Source organism: Rattus rattus, chromosome 3, assembly GCF_011064425.1.
Source record: "Rattus rattus isolate New Zealand chromosome 3, Rrattus_CSIRO_v1, whole genome shotgun sequence".
In the NCBI taxonomy this organism is placed as follows: Eukaryota; Metazoa; Chordata; class Mammalia; order Rodentia; family Muridae; genus Rattus; species Rattus rattus.
Window position 1 is genome coordinate 40,028,358 of NC_046156.1, and position 26,534 is coordinate 40,054,891.

The 26,534-nt window shown below is 36.1% G+C and overlaps 1 protein-coding gene across 4 annotated transcripts in view; it reads left to right on the forward strand.

The window, feature by feature from the left end:
* The window catches only part of Ptbp2 (polypyrimidine tract binding protein 2), a 61,787-nt gene that overhangs the window by 33,462 nt on the left and 1,791 nt on the right, over window positions 1-26,534 (forward strand). For 2 of the 4 annotated variants that reach the window (XM_032897409.1, XM_032897410.1), the window contains exons 8-13: window positions 4,600-4,795; window positions 20,885-21,039; window positions 22,462-22,495; window positions 22,915-23,007; window positions 26,061-26,277; window positions 26,380-26,457. In XM_032897409.1, coding sequence (XP_032753300.1) covers window positions 4,600-4,795; window positions 20,885-21,039; window positions 22,462-22,495; window positions 22,915-23,007; window positions 26,061-26,277; window positions 26,380-26,457 — 773 coding nt within the window. The remainder of the gene's footprint in view (window positions 1-4,599; window positions 4,796-20,884; window positions 21,040-22,461; window positions 22,496-22,914; window positions 23,008-26,060; window positions 26,278-26,379; window positions 26,458-26,534) is intronic. The other 2 variants (XM_032897411.1, XM_032897413.1) reach the window with 1 other exon arrangement.

The window sequence follows — 26,534 nt, forward strand, 5'->3', positions numbered from 1 at the left end:
TCTTTTCTCTGTGCACAGTAATTAGATTTCATCCATAGTTGCCTAAACTACCATTTAAACTGTTAGTGGTCATCAAGGTAGTGTAATTGCAGTAGTCATTTTCAGTTTTTATCTTTATCTGTGGGTAATATTTGACACTCTGGCCCCATTTTCTTAAGATTTTTTTTTCCTCCTGGTTTCTGATACTTTCCCCTAGATTTCTCCTTACTTTTCAGTTGTCTTTCCCGTTGACATTCTGCTTGTGTCTGACAGACTTAACTCACACAGCTTAGTTATCTCTAGTGCTTTTGTTAATTTCTCTAGCTCAGAACTTTACTAAAAGACCCAGACTAGGAATCTAGCTTTTAAACTTTCAAACTTAGACTGTCCTCTAAGTTGCAACTTGTGGTTCCTAGTGTCCCCTGTGTCTCATAGTGCAAAATGCCAGTGTCATTGTTATTTAACAAGCCAGAAAACTTGGGAGTCATTACTCCTTCCTTCCATCCTGTTTCCAGACATTGCTTCTGATTCCTGAGTTCCTGTTTGTCTGTCCGACTCTCTTGCCTCCCTAGTTTAAACAGGTGTTACTCAAAAATTTTTTTCGAATTTTTTACTTATGCAAATGTACAAAATCACATATTTGTAGCTATAGTTTACTTAGTCCTGATGCTAATAGAATGTTTTGTGTGTTCAAAAAAAGTAATGCTGTATATTTTCTCTCTTTAGTTTTAATTATACATATAGGTTTCATTGTAACATTTATACCTGTATATATTTTAATCACACCGGTGCTTATTAATTACCTTTTCTTGTTCTCCTACCACTCTTGTTGATCCCTTTCCAGGAACATAATGTGACGGATTATTACAGGAGCATCTGTCTTAGTTACTTTTTAATTGTTGTGAACAGACACTATGACCAAGACAACTTACAGAAAACTATATCGGTGGCCTCGTTTTTATCCTTTTCAACAATTGGGGAACAAGTATTCAAACGTGAGCCTATGAGAGCCATTCTCACTTAAACCACCCGGAGGTGCAGCTTATTAGTACCTCCACTACTGAAGAAAATGTCTCTCCCTAGTAACCATAAATGCCTGTAGATTCTCACTACCCTTTTCTGTCGATGGAATGTTAGCAGGTGTAGTCTTGTACAGATCTTTCTTGTGCAGGTAATTACAGATGCTAAGCACTCAAGAATGCAACATCATGTTATGCCCAGAAGAGAGTTTTGATAACATTCCCCCTTCACTTGGCTCTTAGATGCTGTTCTGGTCCCTGAGCCTTGGAGAGAGGGATAGTTTTATTCTTAGTGCTGAGCACTGGTGTGTCTGGAGTTGGCTGTTGCTGCTGCCAAAGGAAGCTTCCTTAGGCCGGAGGTGGCACTGACACTTAAGGACACAGATGTTTAGATGGGAGTCAAAGAGCAGCCTGTCCATTGGCTACTGCTAGAGTATTTGACACAAGCTCCTTCTCCAAGCTACTTGTCTCTGACCAACAGTGAGGGTCATGGCTTCTGGCTGAAATCTACTACTTCAGGATCTTAGGTCATTCCCAGTGAGTTGGTTTGTTTTTTCAGACTACATGTGATGTCAACTTAGGCATACTACTTCCTTTCTTTGTCCTTCAGTGACTGTGTTTTGTCCTTAGGATAAAGTCTATAGTCATTAGCATGGTTTCCGAGATTAAATGTTTGCTTGTTTCTTAGGTTTCGTTTATTAATTTTTCATTTGTGTCGGCCTTTAATATTTAGGTGTGCTTTCTCTGATTTCTGAGGCTCACCGTGTGCTATTTCATTCGTTGCTACTGCTTTTCTCTTCACTTTTACTTGTTTCTTATTCTTTAATCGAATTTCAGTTTAGAAGTTTCTTCACAGAGAACTTCACTTTGTACTTGGAATTAGAATGGGTTTTTTATAATTATTAAGAGACCTGAGTTTTCCCTTAGTTTGTGTGGATACTGTGTCTCCTTTGATCGCTGCTGCATCTATTGAGCGCTGACATTTGAGGTGATAAACTGCAGCCATTGCAGCAATCCTAATTACCATAAAGTAAAGGTCTTCACATGTTTGTAAGAAAACTCGTGCAGTATACTGGCAAGGCAAGGAAGCTCTTTCCTTGGCTTCTCAACAATGTTAACATTGGAATGTGTAAAACTAACTGAAGCATGTAAATACTCCAGTTTTAAAGGTTATTTTTTGCAGCAAAGTTATAACAACAACGCGTGAGTAGCAAATGTCCTTTTGCTTTTTATTTGAAATACATGAAGTGTATGTCTTTTTTGTAGACACTAGATAATGGTGCTGTATTGTCTAGAATCTTTTTCATATTTTCATTTTGTTTTAGCATACTTGGGGGTTACATTTTAGCTTTTAAGAAAGCAACAGCAACAGTAAATTCAGATGCTTGTAGCACTAAAATCATGTGTGGAGTCTGTTTTTTTTTAAGATGTTTTAAGAAATCTAATGTGATGGTATTTTGTGGACAGTTGGCTTAAACTTGCTTAACTACCTTTTGGCTTTTATGTTTTGCATTTCATGTTTATAAGTTTTATGTTTTAAATAGTTGATTTGATCTACATAATGACTATTAAAAGTCCAAGAGCACTTGGAACTTAGAGCCTCCCTAAAGAATGCAAGTTCCATGTAAACAGTGCCACTGGAGTAACTGCACATCCCATTGCACTCTTGTAATTGTGTGTTCTGTTTGAACATTTCCCTTACTTGGATGCTTGTGTTTGTAAATTTTAGTTTACTGTGGCCAGTTTTTTCTAATTGTCTGTATGCAGTGTCTAACCTTTCTTTGAAAGTAGGACTGTTTGAGAACCTTTGCTTGCTACACATAATCTTGAGCTTTGACTGGTGTCTGCTCTAGCGAGATCACTGTGCTCTGGCTGCTGCACCCACCATAGGACTGGTTTGTGAAGCACTGTTCTTTCTTGGGATTGTAAATACAATGAAATGAAACTTGCATCATTTTTTTCAACATGATTTTTTTTCTCCCTTCATATAATCTTAAACTAGATTCCTCTCTTACACAATTATTTTATAAAATTTGGTTGTTTTTCTAGCTCTTCTTAGTCTATATGTAGCTGTGTGTCTTTTACACGAATACAGATATTTTCTAAAAGTTAAAATTGAAATTATCAAAGTTTTCTAAAGGGTGTTGTAGTAATTGGTGCATTGATCGTAGGTAATTTGACATTCTGCCTTAATATCACATTAAAATAACACTTTAAAAAGTCTATTGTAGATACAGTAATTTTCTCTCAGCACCGTCAGCATTTACCTAGGGATGGTGACTCACGCCAGTCTAATGAGACATGTACTCCTTGATAATATTTAATTAGTTACCTAGGGGTAAAGTTTGGCTACTCATCTTCTGATAGACATTTGCAGCACTGATATTCACAGTGCATTTAGATTGCATAGCAGTCACAAATGCTGTCATCTGGTTCACATTCTCCCAACAGGAATGCTTTAACTTACTGTAAACTACTATCTGTTAGTGTGTTATATGTATCCACAGGAGGATGCTGGATTATTTTACATTAAGATCTTGATAAAGTTGATATATTTGGTGTCTACTTTTATCTGGTATCTTTTTTTGTGTAATGATTTGCTTGATCCAAATGTAATTTGAGTAATAATGTTTATGAAATGCCTTTAAGTTAGTTTTACCAGCCCTAAGATCTTCTGATGGTGAATTTTTTGCTGCTTTTCAGCTCAGTAAAATTTTTGTATATTGAGATGGATCATTGTTCCAGAGAGTAAAGAATATTGCAATGTTCTAATGAATTCCACACTTAATATACTTAAGCAACTGTAGAAGTTTACTTTTCCATTAACAAGACATTTTTATTCTTATGATAAAAATTAATGCTATTGTTCCCATTTATAGTTTTTCTTGACTATAAAATATGCATTGTTGAACTAGAAATGAGTGATATACAGTGGCAAAAACTACAATCGTGTCAGTAATTCAAGATAAACTTTATCATGTATGATCTTTTATTTAATCCCCACAGTAACCTTTAAGGACGTTTGTTGGCTCTTATCATCTCTATTTTCTATATTGCTGCACTGATACTCAAACTGAGTAGTGTTCTTACACTGATGCACTTAAGTCTAGACTTTTAACTATAGATAACACTCTTAATTCCAGAATTTTCTGGAATGACAATTGACTTTTCTAATTTCATCAAGATACTCTGATACAGGTCCAACAGCTCATCTTAGGGAATATTTACTCTTCCTTCATCTCGTGGGAATTTTTACACATCTTGAGGCTGCATTTATTTGTATGAGGCAACTTCCTATGTTGTGATATCTAGTAGTTGTATTTTAGTGCTGTCATTAGGGCTGTTTGTGTGGCTGTTAACAGTTTTATTTTTTAAAGCTGTTTACAGCCTTTTATTCTTTTTAAAAGTGTTACATTGATGATGAAATGGTTGAATTTTTAGAGTTAAATAGCATTTCCTATTTAATGACGGCAGTGAGTGGAAGAAATTAACGCATGTAGAACACAAGTAGCATGGCTTGATGTATGAAATTTTAATCCTTTTCCTGTTTTTGCTAACTTTCGAATTTATGGTGTCTGATACATTTTATTCACTTTTACAGGCCCTAGATGGTCAAAATATTTATAATGCTTGCTGTACCCTAAGGATTGATTTTTCCAAACTTGTGAATTTGAATGTAAAATACAACAATGATAAAAGTAGGGATTATACACGACCTGATCTTCCATCTGGAGACGGCCAGCCTGCATTAGACCCAGCTATTGCTGCAGCTTTTGCCAAGGAGACGTCCCTTTTAGGTATGATTCTTACTGTCTGTACCATCTTCCCTCCATTGCTCACGGAAAGTGCCTGTTAAACCACTGTAAGTAGAGTGAACTTGGATTTTGCACCTTAACAAATGATGTTCGTGTTTTATGAGTTTTGTTCTTGTGTATTCAGAGGGTTGTATGGATTCCATTACAAGGAAACCGTTAACTTCCTGACTATAAAGTATCTCCCTTTACCCCCTTTTCATCACCTCACTTTCCCACATACAACTCCTCGAAAATAAATGAAGAAAAACTGGAATGAAAAAGAATGTATGCTTCAGATTGGATGTCCTGTCTAAACCAGAGGTTTTTATGTGTTAGGGTTAACTTGATTGCTTTAGCAGTATGCAGAAATAGCGAAGTATTAACAAAGATAAAAATAAGAGTCTATGAGTGCATTGAATTTTTTTAAAAAAAGTATAGTGTACCATAAATGTTGAAAATGTGTACATGAGGATTTTTCTATAACATACGTATTGCTCTTCCTTTGGACTTGGTTATATAATTTTACCCAATGGATTTGTGCTACTTACATAAAGTGCAATGTAACATAAGCAGCCGCAAGTTGATTGACTGAAGATTGGGGGGAAAATGTAAGTTAGAATAAGCAAACTGATAATGTCAAATTTTAATAGTTTTCTTGAATAGTGTTTTGAAATTATACTTGGGTATTTGTAATACTGTCTTCATTTTTATTTATGTGTGGATGTTTCCTCTGCATGTATGTTTGCATTCCACACATGTACAGTGCCTGTGAAGGGCAGAAGAGAGTATCTGATGCTCTGGAACTGAAGATTGCAGACAGTTGTTAGCTGCCATGTGAGTTCTGGGAGCACAGCCCATGTCTTCAATAAGTGCTCATGACCACTGAGCCATCTCTACCCCCGAGTAATAGCATCTTTAAATCAAGATTACTGTCTAGAGAGAATCCAAGATCCATGGTTGAGAAAGGAAGAAGGAGCTCTTAAAATTTTAGTTCATGTCCATCATTTTAAAAAACAGATGAGTGTTGAAAATATTTGTCATGAATATGTATAGCTACGTTCACTTGCAAATGTATAAAATTATTGGTGTGCATGTGAAGTGAGTCTGGTGTTCAAGAGCATTTATTTGCAGTTAATTTTGAGGAGGACATAGAAAACTGATGACCCTTTATACTAGCATGTGCGGTCCCTAGCGCCAAGCACTGCTGTTCATTGTGACTAAAATGAGTAGGTAGATGCTTTAGGTTGTTCTATTAGCAGTGTTCCTGACAGCATGTGATTTTCAGTGTAGGTATGGTTGAAGCTTTAGTTGATTCATAGTTCACAGGTTTTAATGGCAGTGTCAAAGTTGAGATAGTAAATGAGAGGCAGCTTTTAACTCTTTACTAGGTAGAACTTGTACAGAAAGGGTTAACAGTCCTTATAGAGTTTTAGCTTCTGGCTTTTTAGTTGTTCTTCTAAACACTTCCCAAGTACATTAGTGAAACCTTAAATAGCCAAACAAAGTAGGTAGTAGCAAAGTAGCAAAGCTTTTATAGTCTAGAAAATTAAACAGTTATGTTCCACTTCTTAAAGAAAAAAGTTATGGGTAAAATACTAAAAAACGTGCCAATAAAGCACTGTTGATAACATGATTAATTTCTAAGAAGCTATGTGTATGTTTGGATCCTAAGTAGAGGCATAGTTTTTGAGGTTATTGGGAATTTTCTGGGGAAGTGAATAACTCTTTGTTGTGATCCTTAAGGCTTTGGTGAGAAAATGTAAAGAAAAAAAAAAATCCTTACTAGCATGGAACTGGAGATGTTCAATTTCCACACTGCTTGCTCTGTTGGCATAAGCTACTAAGTTTGAATCTCAGGTACTGTAAAAGCCTGCACACTAGTCGGCCATCTGGGAGTAGAGAAGGGGGCGGGAAGAAGGAGATGGGGGATTCCTGGAGCTCATTCACCAACCTAATTGGTGAGTTCCAGGTTAATTTGAGGAATTAAGCTTGCTCTCCTAATTCTGTCATCTTTTACTTGTTTTCATTGTTCTACCTTCGTAGCCTTTTACTTTTAAGTGTCCTCCAATGATTTTGAAAGTTTACCTTTCAAAACTGCCAGTAATAGACTCTCTAAGTTATGGTGTTCACATGAGGTACATTCAGATTAGCCAGTTAAAGTTTGGACTTTTTTTAAGAAAAGTAAACAATCAGGTATTGGGTAGGGGACTGAGATCTCTCAGACACTGGATCACCAACCAGGCAGCATACACCAGCCGATGTGAGGTCCCTGACACATAGACAGCAGAGGTCTGCCGGGTCTGAGAGGAGATGCACCTAACCCTCAAGAGACTGTGGAGGCCCCAGGGAGCGAGGAGGTCTGGTGGGGGTGGAGGTAGGGCTAACCTTTGGAGATGGGCATGGAGGGGGTTGAGGGTGTGGATGTGGAGGTGGACTGGGACGGGGATAAAGTCTGGACTGTAAAAAGATCTTAAAGAATAAAAAAAACGAGTTAATTTAGAACAATTAAGTAGAAGTGATAATTTTAGTAACTTATAATGGATGGATATACTTATAATCTTCATTGGTTATTTTTGTTTTTTTTTCTGCTCCAGTACATTGAATCTTTGAAAGTGGACATTAAAGTATTTTTATTAAAAATTTTTACCTTAAATTATTTTCTCCTAGAACTATTGAATAAAAATATTAATGGTTATTGATAGCCTTACAAATTTTTTCCTGGAAGATGTGTATGAATTTGAAATACATGAATGGTGTAGAAGGTGTATTTTGCCCTGTCAGCACACCTTTCTTGGTTGAGACAATGTCACTGTGGGGAGAGCGCAGCTGGAAATTTGCTTTTCTTCCTGGTTGGCCCTGTACTCTTGTTTTTTTTTTTTTTTTTTTTTTTGTTTGTTTGTTTTTTTTTTTTTTTTTTTGCCTCAATTGTACTAGTGCTGAAACCAGTATTGTTTTTTTATACATGGCTTCATTCCTTTTTTCAAGGCATATTAAATTATTGCAGAAATGTATCATTAATTATAAACAGCTTTGAAGCTTTAAAAATTTTCATTTGTCTGGAATCTTTCAGCTGGTGTGTTAGGTAGTTCTTACAAAGGACTTATAAGTTAGTGACTTAGAGATGAGTCTTCAACTTGTTTTAGGACTGTTACCTTTCAGAAAAGTATTTTTAATAACTTCTCACTTTTTATTTTAATTTTATGTCCTTTTAAAATTAAGGTCCTGATCTTGCCTTAACACCTGCTGCAGTCTTGAAGTAGTGAGAATATAAGTCTGTGCTCTATGTCCAGCTCAGTGCTGTTTCTGAAAAGTTGTTTCCAAACGCTTTCCAGGGACATCTAGTGCTCCATTGCTGCCACCATTGTGAAATAACTGTCTTTTCTCTATCTTTTGCCTCTTAGGATATTTTATCGTGACTTCAGAGTACAACCAAAGTAATAGTGGCGAGATTCCTTTCTTGGTCAGTCTTTGTGATGCAGAACTGCTGAGATAACTGCTACAGTACCCCTTACCAAAACGATTATGTGTACCTCAATATTCTTTCACGTGTACGGGGTTCACTTTACTTCTTATATTTAGCTGCTTCTATGAGTCCTTACATTTAAGAAAGATTTTAATCACTAATTCTTTTAAACTATCACTTCCACCTGGTTTCCCTGCCTCCTCCTAGGAATCAGTGTTTTGGAAAATGTACTTTACTCAGAGAAGGAAAACACAGTACTCTGTAGATGCTTAGAAACGTGACATCTAAATACACAATCATAAGTTTGGCAGTCTATTTTTTCACTCATATACCTTTTTCAGAGAACAAGGGGGTTACAATTATTGATTATAAATCGAGGCATTATGATAATTTTTGTCAAGGTAGATGTTAATATATTAAGAGGTGGATAGTCTTAGAAAATTGCTAGAAATGATTTTTTTATGATCATGTCACTTTAAAATATTAAAGCAGCTAATTCATCAAAGAACAGAGTTTGAATAAAATAACACCCATTCTTAGAGTAACAGATGATAGCAGCAGAGGATGAGCAGTTGATGACTGAGGAGAGAAAACAGTGCTCATGAGGGTTAGTTTGTATTCCTCGTGTACTGGTGCTTTTCCAAATGTGCTGGCTATCAAGTCACCACGAAAAACCAGTGGGAATGGGCCTAAGGCGTTCATATGTTTTTAAATATCTCAAAATATTTTAGTAAAGCAAAAGTTGAAAATTAACTGCTATTGGAATTTTTATACCACATTTTAGAGTTTTTGTAGTTATTTATTGTGTCCTCATAAAAAGACATAATAGCCATTGCACAGTATTTTAATATTTTTATTCATGTTATAATTTACTTAGTGTAATTCTGATAAAATGTTACTTTATTGTTAAGCTGGGTTTATTGTGTTTCTCCCTTTTATCTGTAATCCTAAAATTACCAAGTTTATTTCAAATTTTGGAAGGCTTTTCTTTTGTTGGTTTTTGAGTGGGTCATTCACATGGTAATATTTTATAATTTGCATTTATATGTCAGTCTTACATGTCTTAGAATGAATCCCACATTCCTGTAATGGGATCTGTGGTGATCACCGTGGATTTACTTTTTTTTCCTATTGTGTTTGAAATCAAAGTCACATCTTAACTATCACCACAATATCCCAGATTTTCTTACCAAAACATAATTTATCACATCAAGAATTTCTGATTAATTCAATAGAAACAAGAGTCTCCCTATGTGGTCTGGTTCCAGTCTGGTCTTTGCAAATTGCTATGTAGAACAGACTGCCCTCAAACTCAAAACGTTTTTTCTTCAGCCTCCTGCATGCTAGGGTTCCATGTCTTCCTGCGCCACCAAACCAGTCAGTGGATTTTCTCCCTCTCTTTTTTAAATTTATTTTTTTCTTTTATTGAAAACAGCTTTTTCCTCAGATAATATATCCTGATTATGCTTCCCCTCCCTCTTCTCCCAGTTCCTCCCCACCTCCTCCAATCAGATCCACTTCTGTTTTCTCAGTAGAAAACAAAAAGGGTTCTACTAAAAAGGCTAATATTAAAATAAAACAAAAACTGTTACATCAGCATAAGGCAAAACTAACAAAGAAAAAGCCAAGAAAAGGCATAAGAAACAGATATAGACACAGAAACTTACTTGTTCATACACTCAGGAATCACATTAAAATACAAAACTTGAAACCATATAAAGGCCATGTAGTGCAATAAAAGAAAAAATAAATTTATAAAAGTAAAAATCAAAATTAAAAGGAGGAAAAGACTGTACGAGACAGGGACCCTCTTAAAGACACGGAGTTCATTTTGTATTGGCCATCTACTGCTGAGCGTGAGCCCTACCTTTAAGAGTAGTTTGATTTTTTAGTGGGGCTCCCTTGAAGAAAATTCTCATTCGCTAGAGGTTATCAGTTGAAGAATGCTTCTGGGGTGGGGTTGAAACATACGTCCACTCCTGCTTGCAGTTCTAGGGCCTGTGTGGGCAGACCCTCTGCACGTTCCTCCCTCAGTCTGTGCTCATTGATTCTGCTGATTTATAGGATCTGTGTCCTTGATATCCTTCTTCCTCTCTGGCTTTTAACCCTTCTCACCTCCTCTTCTGTGGGGTTTCCTGAGCCCAGAGGTGAGACATACCTTTGGGCTGAATGTTCCAAGGTCTCTCTCTCCCTCTGCAGATTGTCTGACTGTTGCTATATGATTTTGTTCCTGGCTTCTAGCAGCGATCTCTTAATGCGACCAAATACCTAGTCTGCATCAAAATTTCTTATTATTAAAAGTATTTATTTATGTTTGGTCTTTTTAGGTAGAATCTCACTGTGTAACTCAGGCTCCTCCTGTGCTAGTTCCTGTATTTTTTTTTTTAACATGGCTTTTTGTTTGTTTTGTTTTTATTTTAAGGTAGCCTTGTGCAGAGCAAGATTCTAAGAGAGATTCTTGGAGTTGGTTGTTACCTGCGTCATTTCTTTTTATACTCTGATAAGCTTTCTTCTCTGCCCCAACTTTATTTTTATTGATTTGATTAAAAAAAAAATAAATGTGTTGCTTTTAGGAAAGTTGCTAGTTTACATTGCTCTCGTTGTTCCCCCATAGCACTGTTCCTTCTAGTCACTGTATTTGGGCTTAACTACATCTGGGAAGAAGACATGTAACATCTGCTTCCTTATTGGTTCCTGATGGAGTTATGCTGGAGAGTGATTGTGACTTATATGGTAACATGAAGTTCATTCTAGTTTCCTGCTAATGGGTTAGTATTTACCCATTACTAGTTACTAGTGACCACTGCCTTAGTGTATTTTATTAGGTGAGGGGTTATAAAGATTTTCCTCCTTTTCCATTAGTTAGCAAAATTTCGACATTTCCCCCTTCAACAAGCTAGATCTTTAATGTGTCATCAGGTGTGTGCAAGACCATTCCGGTCTGTCTTTCCCGTACCTTTGGGGCTGGAAGCAGTAATGGAGACTAACCCAGACTAACCCAGGACCTCAGACCTTTGTGGCCATATGCTTTGATGACTGAGCCTAGCCCTAAGGCAGTGGAGACCTATTCACTCCTCAGTTTCTTTGCTAACAAATACAGTTGCTAGACACAACATCTGCATGTGTTTAATTGTTTTAATAATGAATGGTACAGGCATTAATTCCTGCCAAGTTTATGAGTCAGTACAGGGTATATGATAGGTTAGTCCCAATCTCTGCTTTAACTTTAGAAACCGTTGCTTCCAGGCTCTAGTACCCCAAGAGAGTAACCTGGTAATTCATTGATGCACAGTTTATTGACGTGTAATTATTGACAAAGTTTCCCTTCCTCTGACTCCAAAAAAAGAAGGAACTGGGCAAAGGACTTAACAAAGCTATTCAAAGTTTATACACATTTAGATATATTTCTTTTTCCAAAGGAATGCATCCTAAAAAAAAATAATCAGAAAGCATTAATATTTTCTTAATAGCAGAAGGTTATGTATTACCTCTCATCATAATTGTGAGAACAAAAAAGACCCGGGTGTGAGTGAGGCAGTGAAGGTTTATTATTTAGCCATAACAAACGCGACTGTTTTCCTTGCTTGTCCCTCCTGTCCGGTCCCTTTCACGTCTTCGTCCTACTTCCACATTGTTTCCTTGGCCTTAGCATGTCCACATAAGACAGCATGTCTGAAGTGAGTCTGTCTGTCCCTCCACAGAACCTGTCATGGCGCAGATCCATCATTTGAATGAGGTCTGATTTACTGTCTTATCTCAGTGATTTTGTGGGGATGGATCATGAAGGAGTAGCCTCTTTCTAGCACTTTGAGTTTTAGAATTAACTAAAACTTATCCTTTACCAATTTTGAGTTAATTTTTATATGAGGAATGAAGTTTAGTAAAATTTTTGTTCTTGTTTTACACTAGCTAATTCTTCCAGTTCAACCAAGACTGAACCTGTATTGCATTATACCTGTTCTTTTTCAAATAATTTTTCAAATATTTTCTGGTCGTGTGTGTGTTGTGTTCATGCTTGCATTTTTCTGTTGGTATCTTACTACCTTGTTTACTCTAACTCTATATTAAGTATTACAAACATCTTTCCATCATTTTGTCACTTTCTTTCAAAATTATTTTGATTATTTTTAGTGCCTTTCTGTCAGTCTAGCAATTATCTTTGTATAAGCGGCATCAGAGACAACTGATGATGGGGAAAAAAAAAAAACAAAAGAAAACCAAAAGTATAAAAACAAAACAAAAATTAGAGCACTGTCCCCATATATAACTAATTTTGTGCGTGTACCAACAAGAACCTGCTTTAACTTTCCATGCCAGTTTACACCACCCAGACTGTACCAGGCAAGGTTAGTGGGAATGAAAATACCACCAGGACAGGGCTAGCTAAGACACACTCAGTAGTGTGTTAACTATACAAAAAAAGACTGTACGGTTTAAAAACAAACTCTACACAGCCTTATATTTCAATCTTTTTCTTTAAAAGGAGTGAGTTATATACGGGGGGGGGGGGGAATGCTTTATAGACAAAAAAAAAAGCTGTTCTAGAACCAACTTATTCATCAGCTTCCTCTTCTCCTTTTCTTCATCCTCCTCATCTTCCTCTGCCTTCTTTCAGCCTTGACCACCCTTTTTTCTGCTGCATCAGGTTTTCTTTTAGCCCTGTAGGCAGCAATATCCTTCTCGTACTTCTTCAGCTTGGTGCCTTCTTCTCATAGGGCTGCTTGTGTCCGTGTCAGTGTTGTTCCACATCTCTCCTAGTTTCTTTGCAACATCACCAATGGATAAGCCAGGATGCTCGCCTTTGATTTTGGGTGATACTCAGAACAGAATGAGAAGAGACCAAAGGAGGCCTCTTGGGTGCATTGGGGCCCTTGAACTTCTTTTTGGTCTCCCCTTTTGGGGATGTAGGTTTTATTTCTCTTTCATGACCAGCCTTGTCAGCCTTCGCTTCCCCTTTTCTTTAGCAGACATGGTCTTCCACCTCTCTGAGCACTTCTTGGAGAACTCCGAGAAGTTGACAGAAGCATCCGGTGTTGCTTCTTATGCTTTTCCTGGCAGGGTTGCGTAAAGAATGCATATGAGGGCATTTTGCCTCTCAGCTTCTTAGCATCGCCTTTGCCCGTGTTTAGTTGATTTTCCTCTGCATGTCACAAAGTTGCCCAGTACCTGTCTGGTTCTAGCTTGTCCCTGTGCTGTCTCTATGGAGCTCAGTTTAGTGCAATGGCTATCCAGTTTTCTACTTTTTAAAAAGCATTTTCTGAAATTACGTTTGCCATTGGTTCCCTTTGTTGTGATTCTGTAACATGCAGAAAATTTTAAACAACTTTTACAAGACATTCCAATATACGTGTTATGTATTTTATAATAGCACCAGGAGGAAAAACTGCAAGTGAGAGCACTGTAGCAGTAAGCAATAGAGCTGTTCTCATTGTTTCTAGATTATATGCTAGTAAGCACCAGTTCTTTTATCTGTATATGTTCAAAAAATAAGAATTACTGTCATATTTAAAGATTATTGTTTTTTTAGTTTGTTCATAATGGTTGCTACTTGTAAATTTTTCTACTGAACCATTAGAACAGATGCTTAGAAAGATGGAAATGCTGCTTGTTAATCTTGTGAATGTAAAGGTTCCTTTCCATTTTTAAGACAATGTTGGAATTAAGTACCTTTTAAAATGAAGTGCTAGTGAAGAGTTGTAGACAATGAGTCTAGGTACATACAGGGATTGGCAGCCGTTCTCTGTCCTGTCTCCAGTGCATTTCTTAGTTTCTATTTAAACATTTGACTCCACTGTGAAATACCTAGACAGATCCTTTTGAGGATAGTTTCTCCCTGTAGAATAACTAGAAAAGTATCAGTTTAAAGAAAAATTACTTAAGGTTCTGCCTCTATTTAAAGTTCTTTATGTCATTTGTTGCAGCAGAATCATTTAAAATACAACCGTTTACTAAGTGTTTCAGTCAGAGATAGATTCATCTGGAGAAGATTCTCCCATAAGATTACAATATAGGTAAAAAATGCTGTCTAGTAACTTGTATCATGATAGACTATGAAACAGTTGTGCTGCCCGCTCTATAAACATATAGTGAATATAGTTAATGTATAGTTTATAATACTTGATAATGTTGCTGAATGACTTGCTGACTTGCATCATACCTTTTAAACATTGTTTTAGAAAAGCTCCAGTAACTTAGAAAACTTACTGTATGATTGGGTGCCATTTTATTCTAGGAGCAGTCTTAATGCATCTTGTGTTTGTGTATGATATATGTTCAGATATGGTCTGAGAAAATGAGGATTCTTGGTCTAATTTGTATTTTATTTAACTGTAGTTGAATTTTAAAACTCTTAATGTTTAAGTCTTAATTCTTTTTGGGGAACAATTGTCATGACATGAGTCTATAGTCTCAGAACAGAATAAAGAAGATTTAGTATTTTTAATACTGAATAGCGCAAATTCTGTAACAGTCCGTTCTAGCCTTTGACTAGAGAAAATTTGTTAAAACTGAATCCAGGCTGCAGACTTAGTTGTAAGCTCACTATAGTCATGTTCACTTGTAATCCCATTTGGGAGGCTGAGGCAGGAGTGCCATGAATTCAAGATCTGTCTGGACCACCTAGTGAGACCTTGTCCCACCAGCATGATAACACAGAAATCATGTATTTTTAAAAGATGACAGGTACAGATGCAGTGTGTAAAACACACAAGCTTTCTCAAGATGCACATTGCATCTGTGTGCAAGCAGTGCAGCATGAGGTGACGACGTGAGGTGATGGTTATGTATCATCAGCGGGAAAACATAGACACATACAGAACATTTCCATTAGAGCTTTTTTTTTCATGTTACTTTGAACAGGAGAGTACCAAGGTGTCTGATCTTAACAGATTTTGTATTCTAGTGGGAGGTGATTGCCAAGAATAGTTTTGATTAGAGGTAAATAAATGTAATGCTGTTTTGCATAGAGTGAAATGTGTGATTCATGATCAGAAATATTTGATATGTCTTCCAAAGGAAGGAAGAATCAGGGTTTTATGAGTCATAGATACAGTATAAGCAAATATGATACAAAGTCTGAGCTGTGTTTTGTGAGGGACAAATATTTTGAATGGCACATAGAATAATTGGGAAAATATGAATGAGATGATGCTACAAAGGGTTACAGGACAAGATCTTAGGATAATGTAACCTGTGAAATGTAAATTTAATACTGGAATTCTTAATCTCTTAGCATCAAAAAACTTATCAAAAGATAAACATCCAAGCATTTTCTAACTATATCTCATGAAAATACTTTATAATTATCCAAAATGTTAAGAACCTTTGCTAAAGGACCTGTCAATTGTCCAAGTAATTGAGTGAGGGTGATCAGTTTATTTTTTTAAGAAACTGGCTTCATGGTATTTCTGGGAGCTAAAAACAGGAGTACTAGATGCTTCCTTTTTTTTTTTTTTTTTTTTTTTTTTTTTTTTTTTGTCTCAAAGAGTCTAAGATAACAGGAAATGGTGAACTGTGGGAAAATAACTGTAAATGCATGATACTTTAATGATAGTTATTTATAAAGAAGGAAATGTGAAGATATCTATGAGACAGAAGGGACTTTAGTGTAGAGTTTTGTCTGTCTCCCTCCACGCCTGCCCAGGTTTCACAGCATCTGGCCAGCCTTCAGCTCACAAAGATCCATGTGCCTCTGACTTCCAAGTGCCGGAATTAAAAGCATGCGCCACCATTCCTTATCTAATCTAGAATTCTGACTTTTAGTTTGAATTTTGGCAAGAGCTTTAGGGAGCTATGAATTTAGAAGGCAGAAATTAATACTTAAAACTTTGCTATACTTTACGAGATTAAATTGTGGAGTAAGAGTTTGGAAGTACATGCATACGTATTATTGTATTAAGGTGAAGTGGAGACTGAGATAGCTCAGTTGTAGAGTACTGCTTAACAGTTACCAACCCTGGCTTTAACCTCCACTACCTAACATGAAAAGTGATGTCTGTAATGGGATTAACTCCACAGTGACTCTTGGTGCACTATGCACCATATGATTTTCCACATAAGTATGAAGCATACTTGGAGGAAGTAGACGATACCAAAAAAAAAAAATAAATAAAATAAAATAAAAAACCCACAGTAAATTAATGCCCAAAAGATGTTGTCATAGGAAGGAGAAATGGCGTGATAAATAAAGCATTACCCAAGAGGGAATGTTTGCATGTGTCAGAATTTGTAATGATGAAGTTGGAGTCAGAATGTTGAAGTCCAGCATTCCTGTGTTGAAAATCTGATGTAGCTTCACTGTCTGGCTTACACATTTGCAATGAGCATAATGGTGACAGTCCCTGCCAACTACAGCTATTGTGAGGATTAAATATAATGACATTTATGAAGGGTTTCCTAGTGCCTAGCATGTAATAAGCGTTTGATTTTCAAGCTAAAATTCTGGAATCGATTGTAGTAGGTTGGATCAAGAAATAATGAAAAATATTGAAGCTTAGAAAATAATTGCCTTTTTTTTTAGGAACATTGGGAAACCTAGAAGGAATTTTTATCATGTTCTTATAGAAAGTTTGGACCAAAACTGGCAATAGTTTTGAATATTAAAAAAAAAAATAGAAAACAAAAACAAACACTAGGAATATTTTAAAAAATTTTAAAAAATAGCTAGGAATAGTTTGGATGTCTAGAGACTTGGTCAACTCTTCTGTGACATTAGTAAAAGGAGGTGAAACTTGTAAGTGGAGTCCAGTGGGAGGTTCTTGGATGATGTTTGTGAAAGAATTGTTTTAGTGGTTCTTTAGACAAGATTTCTGAAAAAGGATAGGAATGGCCACTCCCACTTACTTCCCATGTGACTTCTCTCTTTCACGTTGTTACCACTTTTTACTCTCCACCTTAACACCAGTAGTGACCTAAAGGGGGTTCTTAACTACATGTGATCGCCTGAGAGCTTAAATAAATAAACATCTTTCGTAGTACTTAGTTTCAAGCTGCATGTTACTATAATGGAAGATGTATTAATGTATTTAGCTAAAGAGTTTGTAAATCATTAAAATTAGTTTCTCTTGCCAAAATTTAAAACTTATGCATGTGACGTACTTTAAGTTTTACAAGAAGCAGTTATAAAATTGAGTTAACATTTATGGATTTATGTAGAGGTTGCATTTTTATTGATGAGCTAATGCATTGCAAAACATTTTGTAGCTTTTCTTGTTGCCACAAGTACTTATGTAAAATCTAAAAAGTTTCTGTGTGATGACAGAATTAATTTTTCAGACAAGAATATTTGGAAAAAAGCTGAAGTCTGTCCACAGAGGCTTTCAAGTCTGATAAAAGCTGGGCCTCTGGTGTAGGAGTGAAGGTAGTTTTCCTGCTCCTTAGGGGATGAAGTAACTGAAGAGCGTGGCATGTTATTAAGAGGCAATAGTGTTTGCCAGTAGCTCCTGAGAGTCACTGGTTCCATATGGCAGCTAACTTAGGACATCATTTTGCAGTTCTTTTGACATAATTTGGCTTCTGTTTCGAACCCAAACTTTTCTTGGGTGAAATTGAGCAGTTATTTTATTAAAAAGTAATATTTATTAAAATTCAGCTTAGACTTTTAAACTGTCTTTATATTTGCCTTTTAATTCACAATTATTTTAGGTTCATTTAAATAATTCTTTTAATTTAATGACATTTTATGACCTAAAGCTTTATCTAAATATTTAACATCAAATTTGCTCTCTTATAAAACTCAGATGTAAAAACCTGGAGTATTTTTTAAACATTTTTTAAAAATTTAGTGTTTTGAATAAATTTTCTATTAGTTTTGAATTTGATAATTTTGTTAATTATTGAATTGTTGTCATGGGGAAAATGCATCTTAAAAGGGGAAAGAAAATTTACCCCAAAAGTGAAATCTTAATATTTTAATGATTAATTTTTTGAGAATGCAACAGGAAAATAAGTGATTTAGAACTGTCAGTAGTCTAATTTTAACTGTATACCTTAATTATTCCTTAATGTCATTTCCGCATTCTTTCTTTTAAATTTCTCAGTACGTTTTAATATTAAGGGTACTATTTGTAAGATTGTAGGGAATCTCTTAATGTCTGATGGAGGTCCACAAAATCAAAATTTCTGACATTAATACTGTCTTTTTGATTCTTGATTGTTCTTATTGGTATGCAAATTTTTATTTTTATATTACCTTAAGGCTAATAGACAGAGTACATAATTATATATTCTCTTGCTTTTACTTTTATTATAGTAAGAATCAATAGGTATAGTCCAGCTTGTTTTCCTCAGTAATTTTAGGTGTAAAGGAAGACATGAAAACAAGAGGTTTCAGTTTTTATTAGCCTAGTTACAAAGCCCGAGAACTCTGAATCATAAACAGGAGGAGATGCTAAGAGTCTAGATGTACAAAGAAAATAGGAGGGATTTGAAAATTGTTGAAATTGTTTTATTTTTGTGTTATGGTTGGATTTTCAGTGAAAGTTTTCTGAATTAGAGGCCTTGAAAACTTCTCCTTACCTGTTAGAATCGAAATAGCACATAAATGAAGTTAATTTCATTTGTTGTGGGGAAAAGGGCTTACAAAATAACTGTCCTTGAAGTCTGTATGAAAGAGAGTGTGGGGGGGTTGGGGATTTAGCTCAGTGGTAGAGGGCTTGCCTAGGAAGCGCAAGGCCCTGGGTTCGGTCCCCAGCTCTGGGGAAAAAAAAAAAAAGAGAGTGTGGGGCTGAACATGGAACTTTGTTTTCTGTTGCTGGTAGTGTATTAAGGTTGGTGAGCTTGGTTTTGTTTTTTTAGTTTTGCCAATATTAATTCTGAAGTCTCATAAAGACCATAGAGTTTAGCAGCATATTAAATTACTTTTTCTTCCAAGAGGTAGCCAATTAAAGCCACTAAAACAAAGAAATGATTTGACAATATAATTACTACATCTGGTATTTCTACTATTATTAAATAATTGTATTGTCAGCCAAACTGCCCAGAAAGTGCTGGGTGTTTCCCTTGTGTTGTTATTACTTTGTTTCTAAGCATGGAGAGGTCATTTACCAAGAGAATATAAGAGAAAAAAATACTGAGTATGGGTGTCTATAGTGTGTGTGTGTGTGTGTGTGTGTGTGTGTGTGTGTGTGTGTGTGTGTGTGTCTATCTGTCTATCTGTCTGTCTTTCTGTCTGTCTGTGTCCCCTGACAAAAAAAATGATAAATGAAAATAACCTGTGAGGTGTGATGAGAAGTATTTAACATGAAGGAGTAAGCCAGGGCCAACGAGATGACGTAGCGAGTAAACAAAGTACTGTCATGTCAGACCTCAGGACCTATGCTCAGTTCCCCAGAACCTGTGTGAAAAAGCCTAGAACAGCAGCACCCCTGGAACCCTAGTGTCTGGCCAGGGTCAGGGGTTGTGGAAGCCTATTGTCAGCCAGCCCACCTGAGCCACTGAGCCTCTGAGAGACAGTGGCTCAGAACACAAAGACAGCACTGTCTCCACCCGTGCACAGTTAACATTATCAAGCACACATACCACATACAAGTAGAAATAAAATGGGTTGTTAATACCCAAAAGAATATTGTGTCATGATTGTTCAAAACATATGATGGTACTTGGTTTTATTATTTTTAGCCTTCTTAATTTTATTTAAATTAGAACATTCTGAAACAAAAAGTAACTCCCAAGGAAGGTCAACAAAAAACTGCCAGATATACTCACCCAGAACAATTTTATAATCAAGAATCTTCATATTAGTAATAGAGTGCTCACAGAGGAAGAAGAAAACCTGAATGATGAAGAAATTGAAGGAACTTTTTTCACGTAGAAACTTAGAAATTTTCTCTCTAAATTCTTGAAACTTCAGTGAAAGGTCATTCTAGTCTTTATAAATCCATCTAAGCCTGACAAAAGAATATGATCTCCACCATGAAGGTAGCAGTAGACTGGAGTGATGCACAAGAGCAAGAACACTATAAAGGGGAGAGACAGTGACTTTACAAACCACAGTGAAGGGCCGTGTCTCCGCAGGTGTGTCACAAGCTCCGTGACATTTAAGTCGAGTGCTGCCGCCATTCTCAGTCAAGGTCTAAGATCCATACTGTTTGCACTGCACTTATCGGCAAGTAATAAATACTAGGTAAATAAAACTTTTAAGGTTGAAAGTGGGTTCATTTTGTTTCTACTTGAGTATAAAATTGAGAAGGCAAATTGTCAATGTGATTTTTCTTTAGGACATTTCTATGAATTGTTTAGGTGGATTTGTCTGTATTAGCTGAATTTTATAAGAAAACAAATTTGTTATGTAGCAGTGGGTTTACCTTTCTCACTGTAATCATGGAAGTGAGTGAACATTTATTTTTCATGCTCTGTTAGCTTTTCCATAGGGAAGAAAAAGGACTATCGTGTATGTAATATGTTAACATTGTACAGGTACGTACCTTAGTTCAAATAATAAATGGCTGTTGAAATCAATTATTTTTCTATAACTGCTCTACACCAACAAAACGTTTTTCTAAACATCATAAAAAATTAACTTACAGGAACCATTTGGAACGGTCAGCATAAGCCACGCAGCCACTGTGCTTAAATTGGTTTTGTAAACGACTTGTGTGTGTTTCGTAAAATATGCTTTATTTTAAAATTAGGGCTTCCTGTTGCAGCTGTCCCAGGAGCTCTCAGTCCTTTGGCTATTCCTAATGCTGCTGCGGCAGCTGCTGCCGCTGCCGCTGGCCGAGTGGGCATGCCTGGAGTCTCAGCTGGTGGCAACACAGTCCTGTTGGTTAGCAATTTAAATGAAGAGGTTAGTGAAATAATTTTTAATGGCTTTTTCATCTCCATTTCATTTGTGAAAGTTTTTCATATTTCATTTTGCACTTGCCTTTCTTTTTATGTATATTCATTAGCCAAAATATCTTTTGTATTTCTGCTTCTGAATAAAATCTCCGTACTTGTTTAGTTAGTACTGTTTCTTTAGACAGTCATATATCTTTATATATGTATATATATTCTAATATAGCTACCTATTTTTCCTAAGAAAAATATGGTGAAGTACCGTAGTTTGGCTTTTTATTTTTCTGTTGTTCTCAAAGGCAAATGTGACCTAATTTTGCAAGTGTAACTGTACAATAATTTTGCTCTTTGCCTTTTCTAATGATTTGCTTGTTCATTTCATGCTTATGTGTCATTGCATTTTTTTTAATCTTATTTTATGTGAACTACTCTAATACATTTTTCTTTGAAGGTTCTTCCAAAGATCTTGACGAGGCACTCTTCCAGTCTTTCTTAGTAATTTTTTCTTTGCAGTTTTTAGTCATTGTCTTCTACAAATATATATTTCAACTTTACCCTGCCCCCCTTTGTTAAATAAAGTTGCTGTTATTTTGTTCAGTTGTACATTTTATGTCTGGTATATTTTATTTTGATTGCTATGAAAGCTGGTATGAAATGTGGGACCCTCAAATGTATCGAGTTTATGATGTCTAATTTGAATATTTGTCTCATTTTTGATTGGCCTCTGTTAACAATAGATATAACCTAATTTTGTCATTTAGTACTGTTATTCACAGTTCTGCATGCTAAAGTGTTTGAATCAGAGTGCCTTTAAGACTTGCCTGCATTTCATAACCAGCCATGCTTATGCAGTTAAAGTTCAAAGTTTAAAATTCCTATGCATGTGTTCCCTCCCTATGTTGAGATGAAATGCTGTATTTACTCTTTGATAGAGATGTACTTTACCCATATTTGTCTTGGATGACTACATTTTGCTCAGTTTTTCTTGTACAGTACATAAACCAACCATTTTCTGACCAAATTCCTGCATTTCCTATGTACTGACCTATATTTTATTTTTTTTTTGTTCCCCAATTCCTTATTTTTTTCTTCTGCATTGCTGTTTCCCTTCCCCATTTCATCCTTTTCCCTGTGTGTTCACCTCCCCTTTCCTTGTCTTCTCCCAAATGCCCGTTCCCTTCCCTGTCTTATCCTTTATTTTCCTTGTCCTTGTCTTCATTCCCTGTCTCCATTCCCTATGTTCATGCTTCTGTGCTTGAACAAATGTTCCTCGGACCAACTTGCCCCAATTAACCGCCTTGAACCATGATCCATGACCACCTCACCATTCTGCGGGAACCACCCTTCGTTATGGATGATCTGTTCATCTCCGCTCTTCCTCGACTCTTCTCTCTTCTTGTCTTACGCTGCTTGCTCTTCTCTCCTTCTAAAGATGGTTACGCCCCAAAGTCTGTTTACCCTCTTCGGTATGTTATTGTTAGCACTATACTTTTATTATTGATTTGATTTTTTTGTTTCACCTTAATTCTTATTTGTAGCTAGCACTTTGGCTTAAAGTTGAATAGTAAATCTTTTGCTATTTTTCTTTGCTATTTAAAACTCTCCATAGACACAAAGTTTGTTTTAATGCATGCTGATTTATTTTGCATGGTTTTTAATTTAATATCATTCACATAGCTTTGAGGGTTTATCAAAAATTATTCTTTTCAAAATTCACTGTTCAAATCTTGTTCTTCTTTATTCATTTGTGTAACTGGTGAGGATGAGTGAGTGATCATGTTGATGTCTGAATGTTTCATTGATGTGTCAGAGAGATAATTGTTAGCTGACTTGCACATAAAATTAATTCCATTTCTGGATTACCTCTCTGTGGCTCCACAAAAAGGTGTTTATGGAGATGTGCAGCGCGTGAAGATTTTGTACAATAAGAAAGACAGTGCTCTGATACAGATGGCTGATGGGAACCAGTCCCAGCTTGGTAAGAGGGGGCTGCTTGTTACCTATACATTTAAATTCTAAATGCAAATGCAAAAGTTTATATCCGTGACTAAAAACAGACCCTTTAATTGAGTAAGAGATCATTTGTGGCTTATTAGTGATCAAGGCTCAAAATGTCTTATTAACTTTTATATTTTTATAGTTTATACATGGTGAATCCGGGTTTTGCTTTCTTCCTAACAAGTCTGAGCACAGCTTTATGGAAAAGGATGTTAGCCCCAAAATGGAAGTGGCTTTTAGTTAAGAGTTCTATTCCTGTCTATCTCCTGTATTACAAAATAATCGTTGAGATAGGACAGAAAACCCTACTTAGTGTTCTTGTGCACTGCAGCTTAGCAGTGGAAAGGTAAATGCCCTCCCTGTAAGTTGCTAAGTTTTGCAAAACAACAAAATCTTCACCAATGATTAATCTAAAGACTTAAAACGTAGTTCAGTTAACTTCCATATACATTACTGGTTTCCACACATGCTTCAATCTAGAATAAAACTGCATGCTCAAACTGTGATTTTCTGTAATTATCACCAGGCTCTTAGCTTATCATTTAATTCATTAAGATTCAGGAATGATGCTCCCTTTTTTTGACTGCATTCACATTTTTTTAACTTTGGAATTTACCATTTTTAATGGGATTAATTGTTGTTAGAGCAATCAGAAGCTCTGTGAACTTTGTAGCTTAGATGAAATATAAAACTATCTGACTTTCTGGTTTAAAATGACAATACGTATCTTAAATGTGCTAGCTTACACATAGGCATTTGGTATTTGTATCATTTTCTCCTGGGTTTGTGCACATAGCTTTCTTCTGAGGTGAGTTTTGCTATTATTTTGTTATCACTGAATATTTTATTTTGTTTTTAGTAGTGCTGGATATCAAATCCCGAGATGCGCACGTGCTAGGCAGGTTCTCCGAGCTCTAGCTCACTGTTGTTCTTGTACAGTGCCTGGGTGTGTAAGGAACACTTGACAGTGTTTCCAGTGAACAAAACATTTTCACTACTTCCTTCTCTCATTAGTATTTGAATTGAGTAGGCTTTATCTTCCTTTCATTAATACCAAATCATTGAGAGTTATCTGAGATAGGGGGATTAGCACATTCTGAATACCTTTTGTTTTCATTTTATACTTTATAAGTGGTACCTAAGTCTTTATTGTACTTGATTGCTGCTGCAACAAAATACTATGATGTAAAGCTGAAACAACAAAAAGTAGTTTTCTTGAAGTTACAGATTATGTATTTCCAGGTCAAGATGCTAACACATGCGGAAGGCTGTCTTGTTGAGCCTGGAGACAGCCACTTTTACCTCTGCTATTCATGTTTTTACCCAATATGAGCATATATGTATTCACTTTTTTCTAATTTGCTTCAACAGAGTGTCTGAGCAGAGAAACTTAAGGGAGATAGGGTTTATTTTAGCGTACAATTTGAAGGTTCAGTCTATCACAATGTCATATCAGCAAAAGCCCAAGGCAGCTGGCCATATTGAATTCATAGCCAGAAAACAGAATGATGAATGTTAGCTGTGTTAGAGCTTGCTTTTTATAAACTTGTGTAGTCCAGAATGCAAGCCAATGGTATGTTGCTGTCCTCAGTATTGTGGGCCTTCCCATCTGAGTTCATCTAGATCCCTGCTGTGACCCTTTAATACAGTTTATCATATTGTGACCCTTCTAACCATTAAATTTTGTTGCTACTTCACAACTTAATTTTTTATTGTTATAAATCATAATGTAAATACCTGACTTGCAGGATATCTGATGTGTGACCCCTATGGAAGGATCATTTGACCCCACAGGTTGGGAAGTGCTGATCTAGTTAATCCTTCAGGGGGCTCGTCTCTTAGGTGTTAATGCTCAGTATAACCATTGTGTTGTGTAAGAACCTTCAATGCAAAGTGAAGACCCTTTTAAAACAGCGCCTGCTAATGTCCTCGACTCGTGCTTAAAGAAGAAAACACGTAACTTTTTGCTAATATTAGGCAAGTTCTCAGACTCAAGAGATGGCTCAGCCATTAAAGACTAGTTCGGCTCACGACCAAAACCAACCTGATTGGTACCTTAGGAACACATATGTTATCCTATTAGCATGTGCTGTGTAGAGATAAGTTTTTGTTTGTTTTTGTTTTTTTTTTTTTTGACTTTGTGAATTTGAAGAGAAAAAACAGTTTGAATAAATTACAGTGACTTTAAAGGTATAGGATATTCACAGAGGATATTTAGTGACATATGAGCTTCTGCAATAGATGATTAAAGGGCTTCTGTAGAAGCGACTTCAAAAAATGATTTGATAAAATTAAGAAAAGTGTTAGAGAATACTTTCTAGCTAGAGAGCATGTCCTGTAAGAAATACTAAGATGTCATTGCATTATGGCTTGGATAGTGTCTTAACGCATCAATCCCAGCACTGGCTGTCATTGCTTACCATCAGTAAATCTGTCTGCAGAGAGACTGGAAGGAACGTAAGGGTCAGGCTGGGAAATGTAGCTACATTAAAGAGCGAGTTTGGATTGTTTCCAGGGATGTTTACTAAGTGTTGGCATGATCAGTTATAGCCTGAGAAAGTCTTCTACCTACTCCGTATCAAATGGATGAGGAAAATAGAGAGAGATCCGACAGGAGGGCAGATAAGAAGTTGGAGTTGCCCAGATCTCCAACAAATGAGTGACTGGTGAGCCATAGAGGGAACATGATCATGATAGGGAGCTAAGGGGATACTTCCAGTCCTGCCACCCAGGTAGAGTTGTAACTAGGAGACCAAGCAGCACAAGCGAAGACAGCATTTGTCTTGTAATTAAATCCAGTTTATCATCAGGATTCTCACAAAAGATAGAGGGTCATAGACTTTTTTATGTTCTGTGAAGTACGTTTTTTGGTAAAATAAAAACCAAAATGAAATGAAAAATGAAGTCTTAATTTCCAATTCATATGCTAATAAATTCATAATTTTTAAGTTGTAAGAAAATTAAGAATTTTCAAATGAGGGGCATTTTTATTCTAAACTTTAATATTTTAATAGATATTCTTTATTTTTCTAGCCATGAATCATCTTAATGGGCAGAAGATGTATGGAAAAATTATTCGTGTTACTCTCTCTAAACATCAGACTGTGCAACTACCTCGAGAGGGACTTGATGATCAAGGGCTAACAAAAGATTTTGGGAATTCACCACTGCACCGTTTTAAAAAACCGGGATCCAAAAACTTTCAGAACATTTTCCCTCCTTCTGCAACCCTTCACCTGTCCAACATCCCGTGAGTATCTCAGCTCATGACTAAGCACAGTGGTGTTGTAGCAGAGTGGGAGGTCTACTGTTGTCTGTATTAATCTGGACTCTTCCTGTCTTCTTTCTCTAGTCCTTCTGTAGCAGAAGAGGATCTGCGAACTCTGTTTGCCAACACCGGGGGCACTGTGAAAGCATTTAAGTTTTTTCAGTAAGCAAGCTTCTTTGTCTTAAAATGTGTGACTTAATAGAAATTAAAGTTTCTTTCAAATTCTTTTTATTTATTCT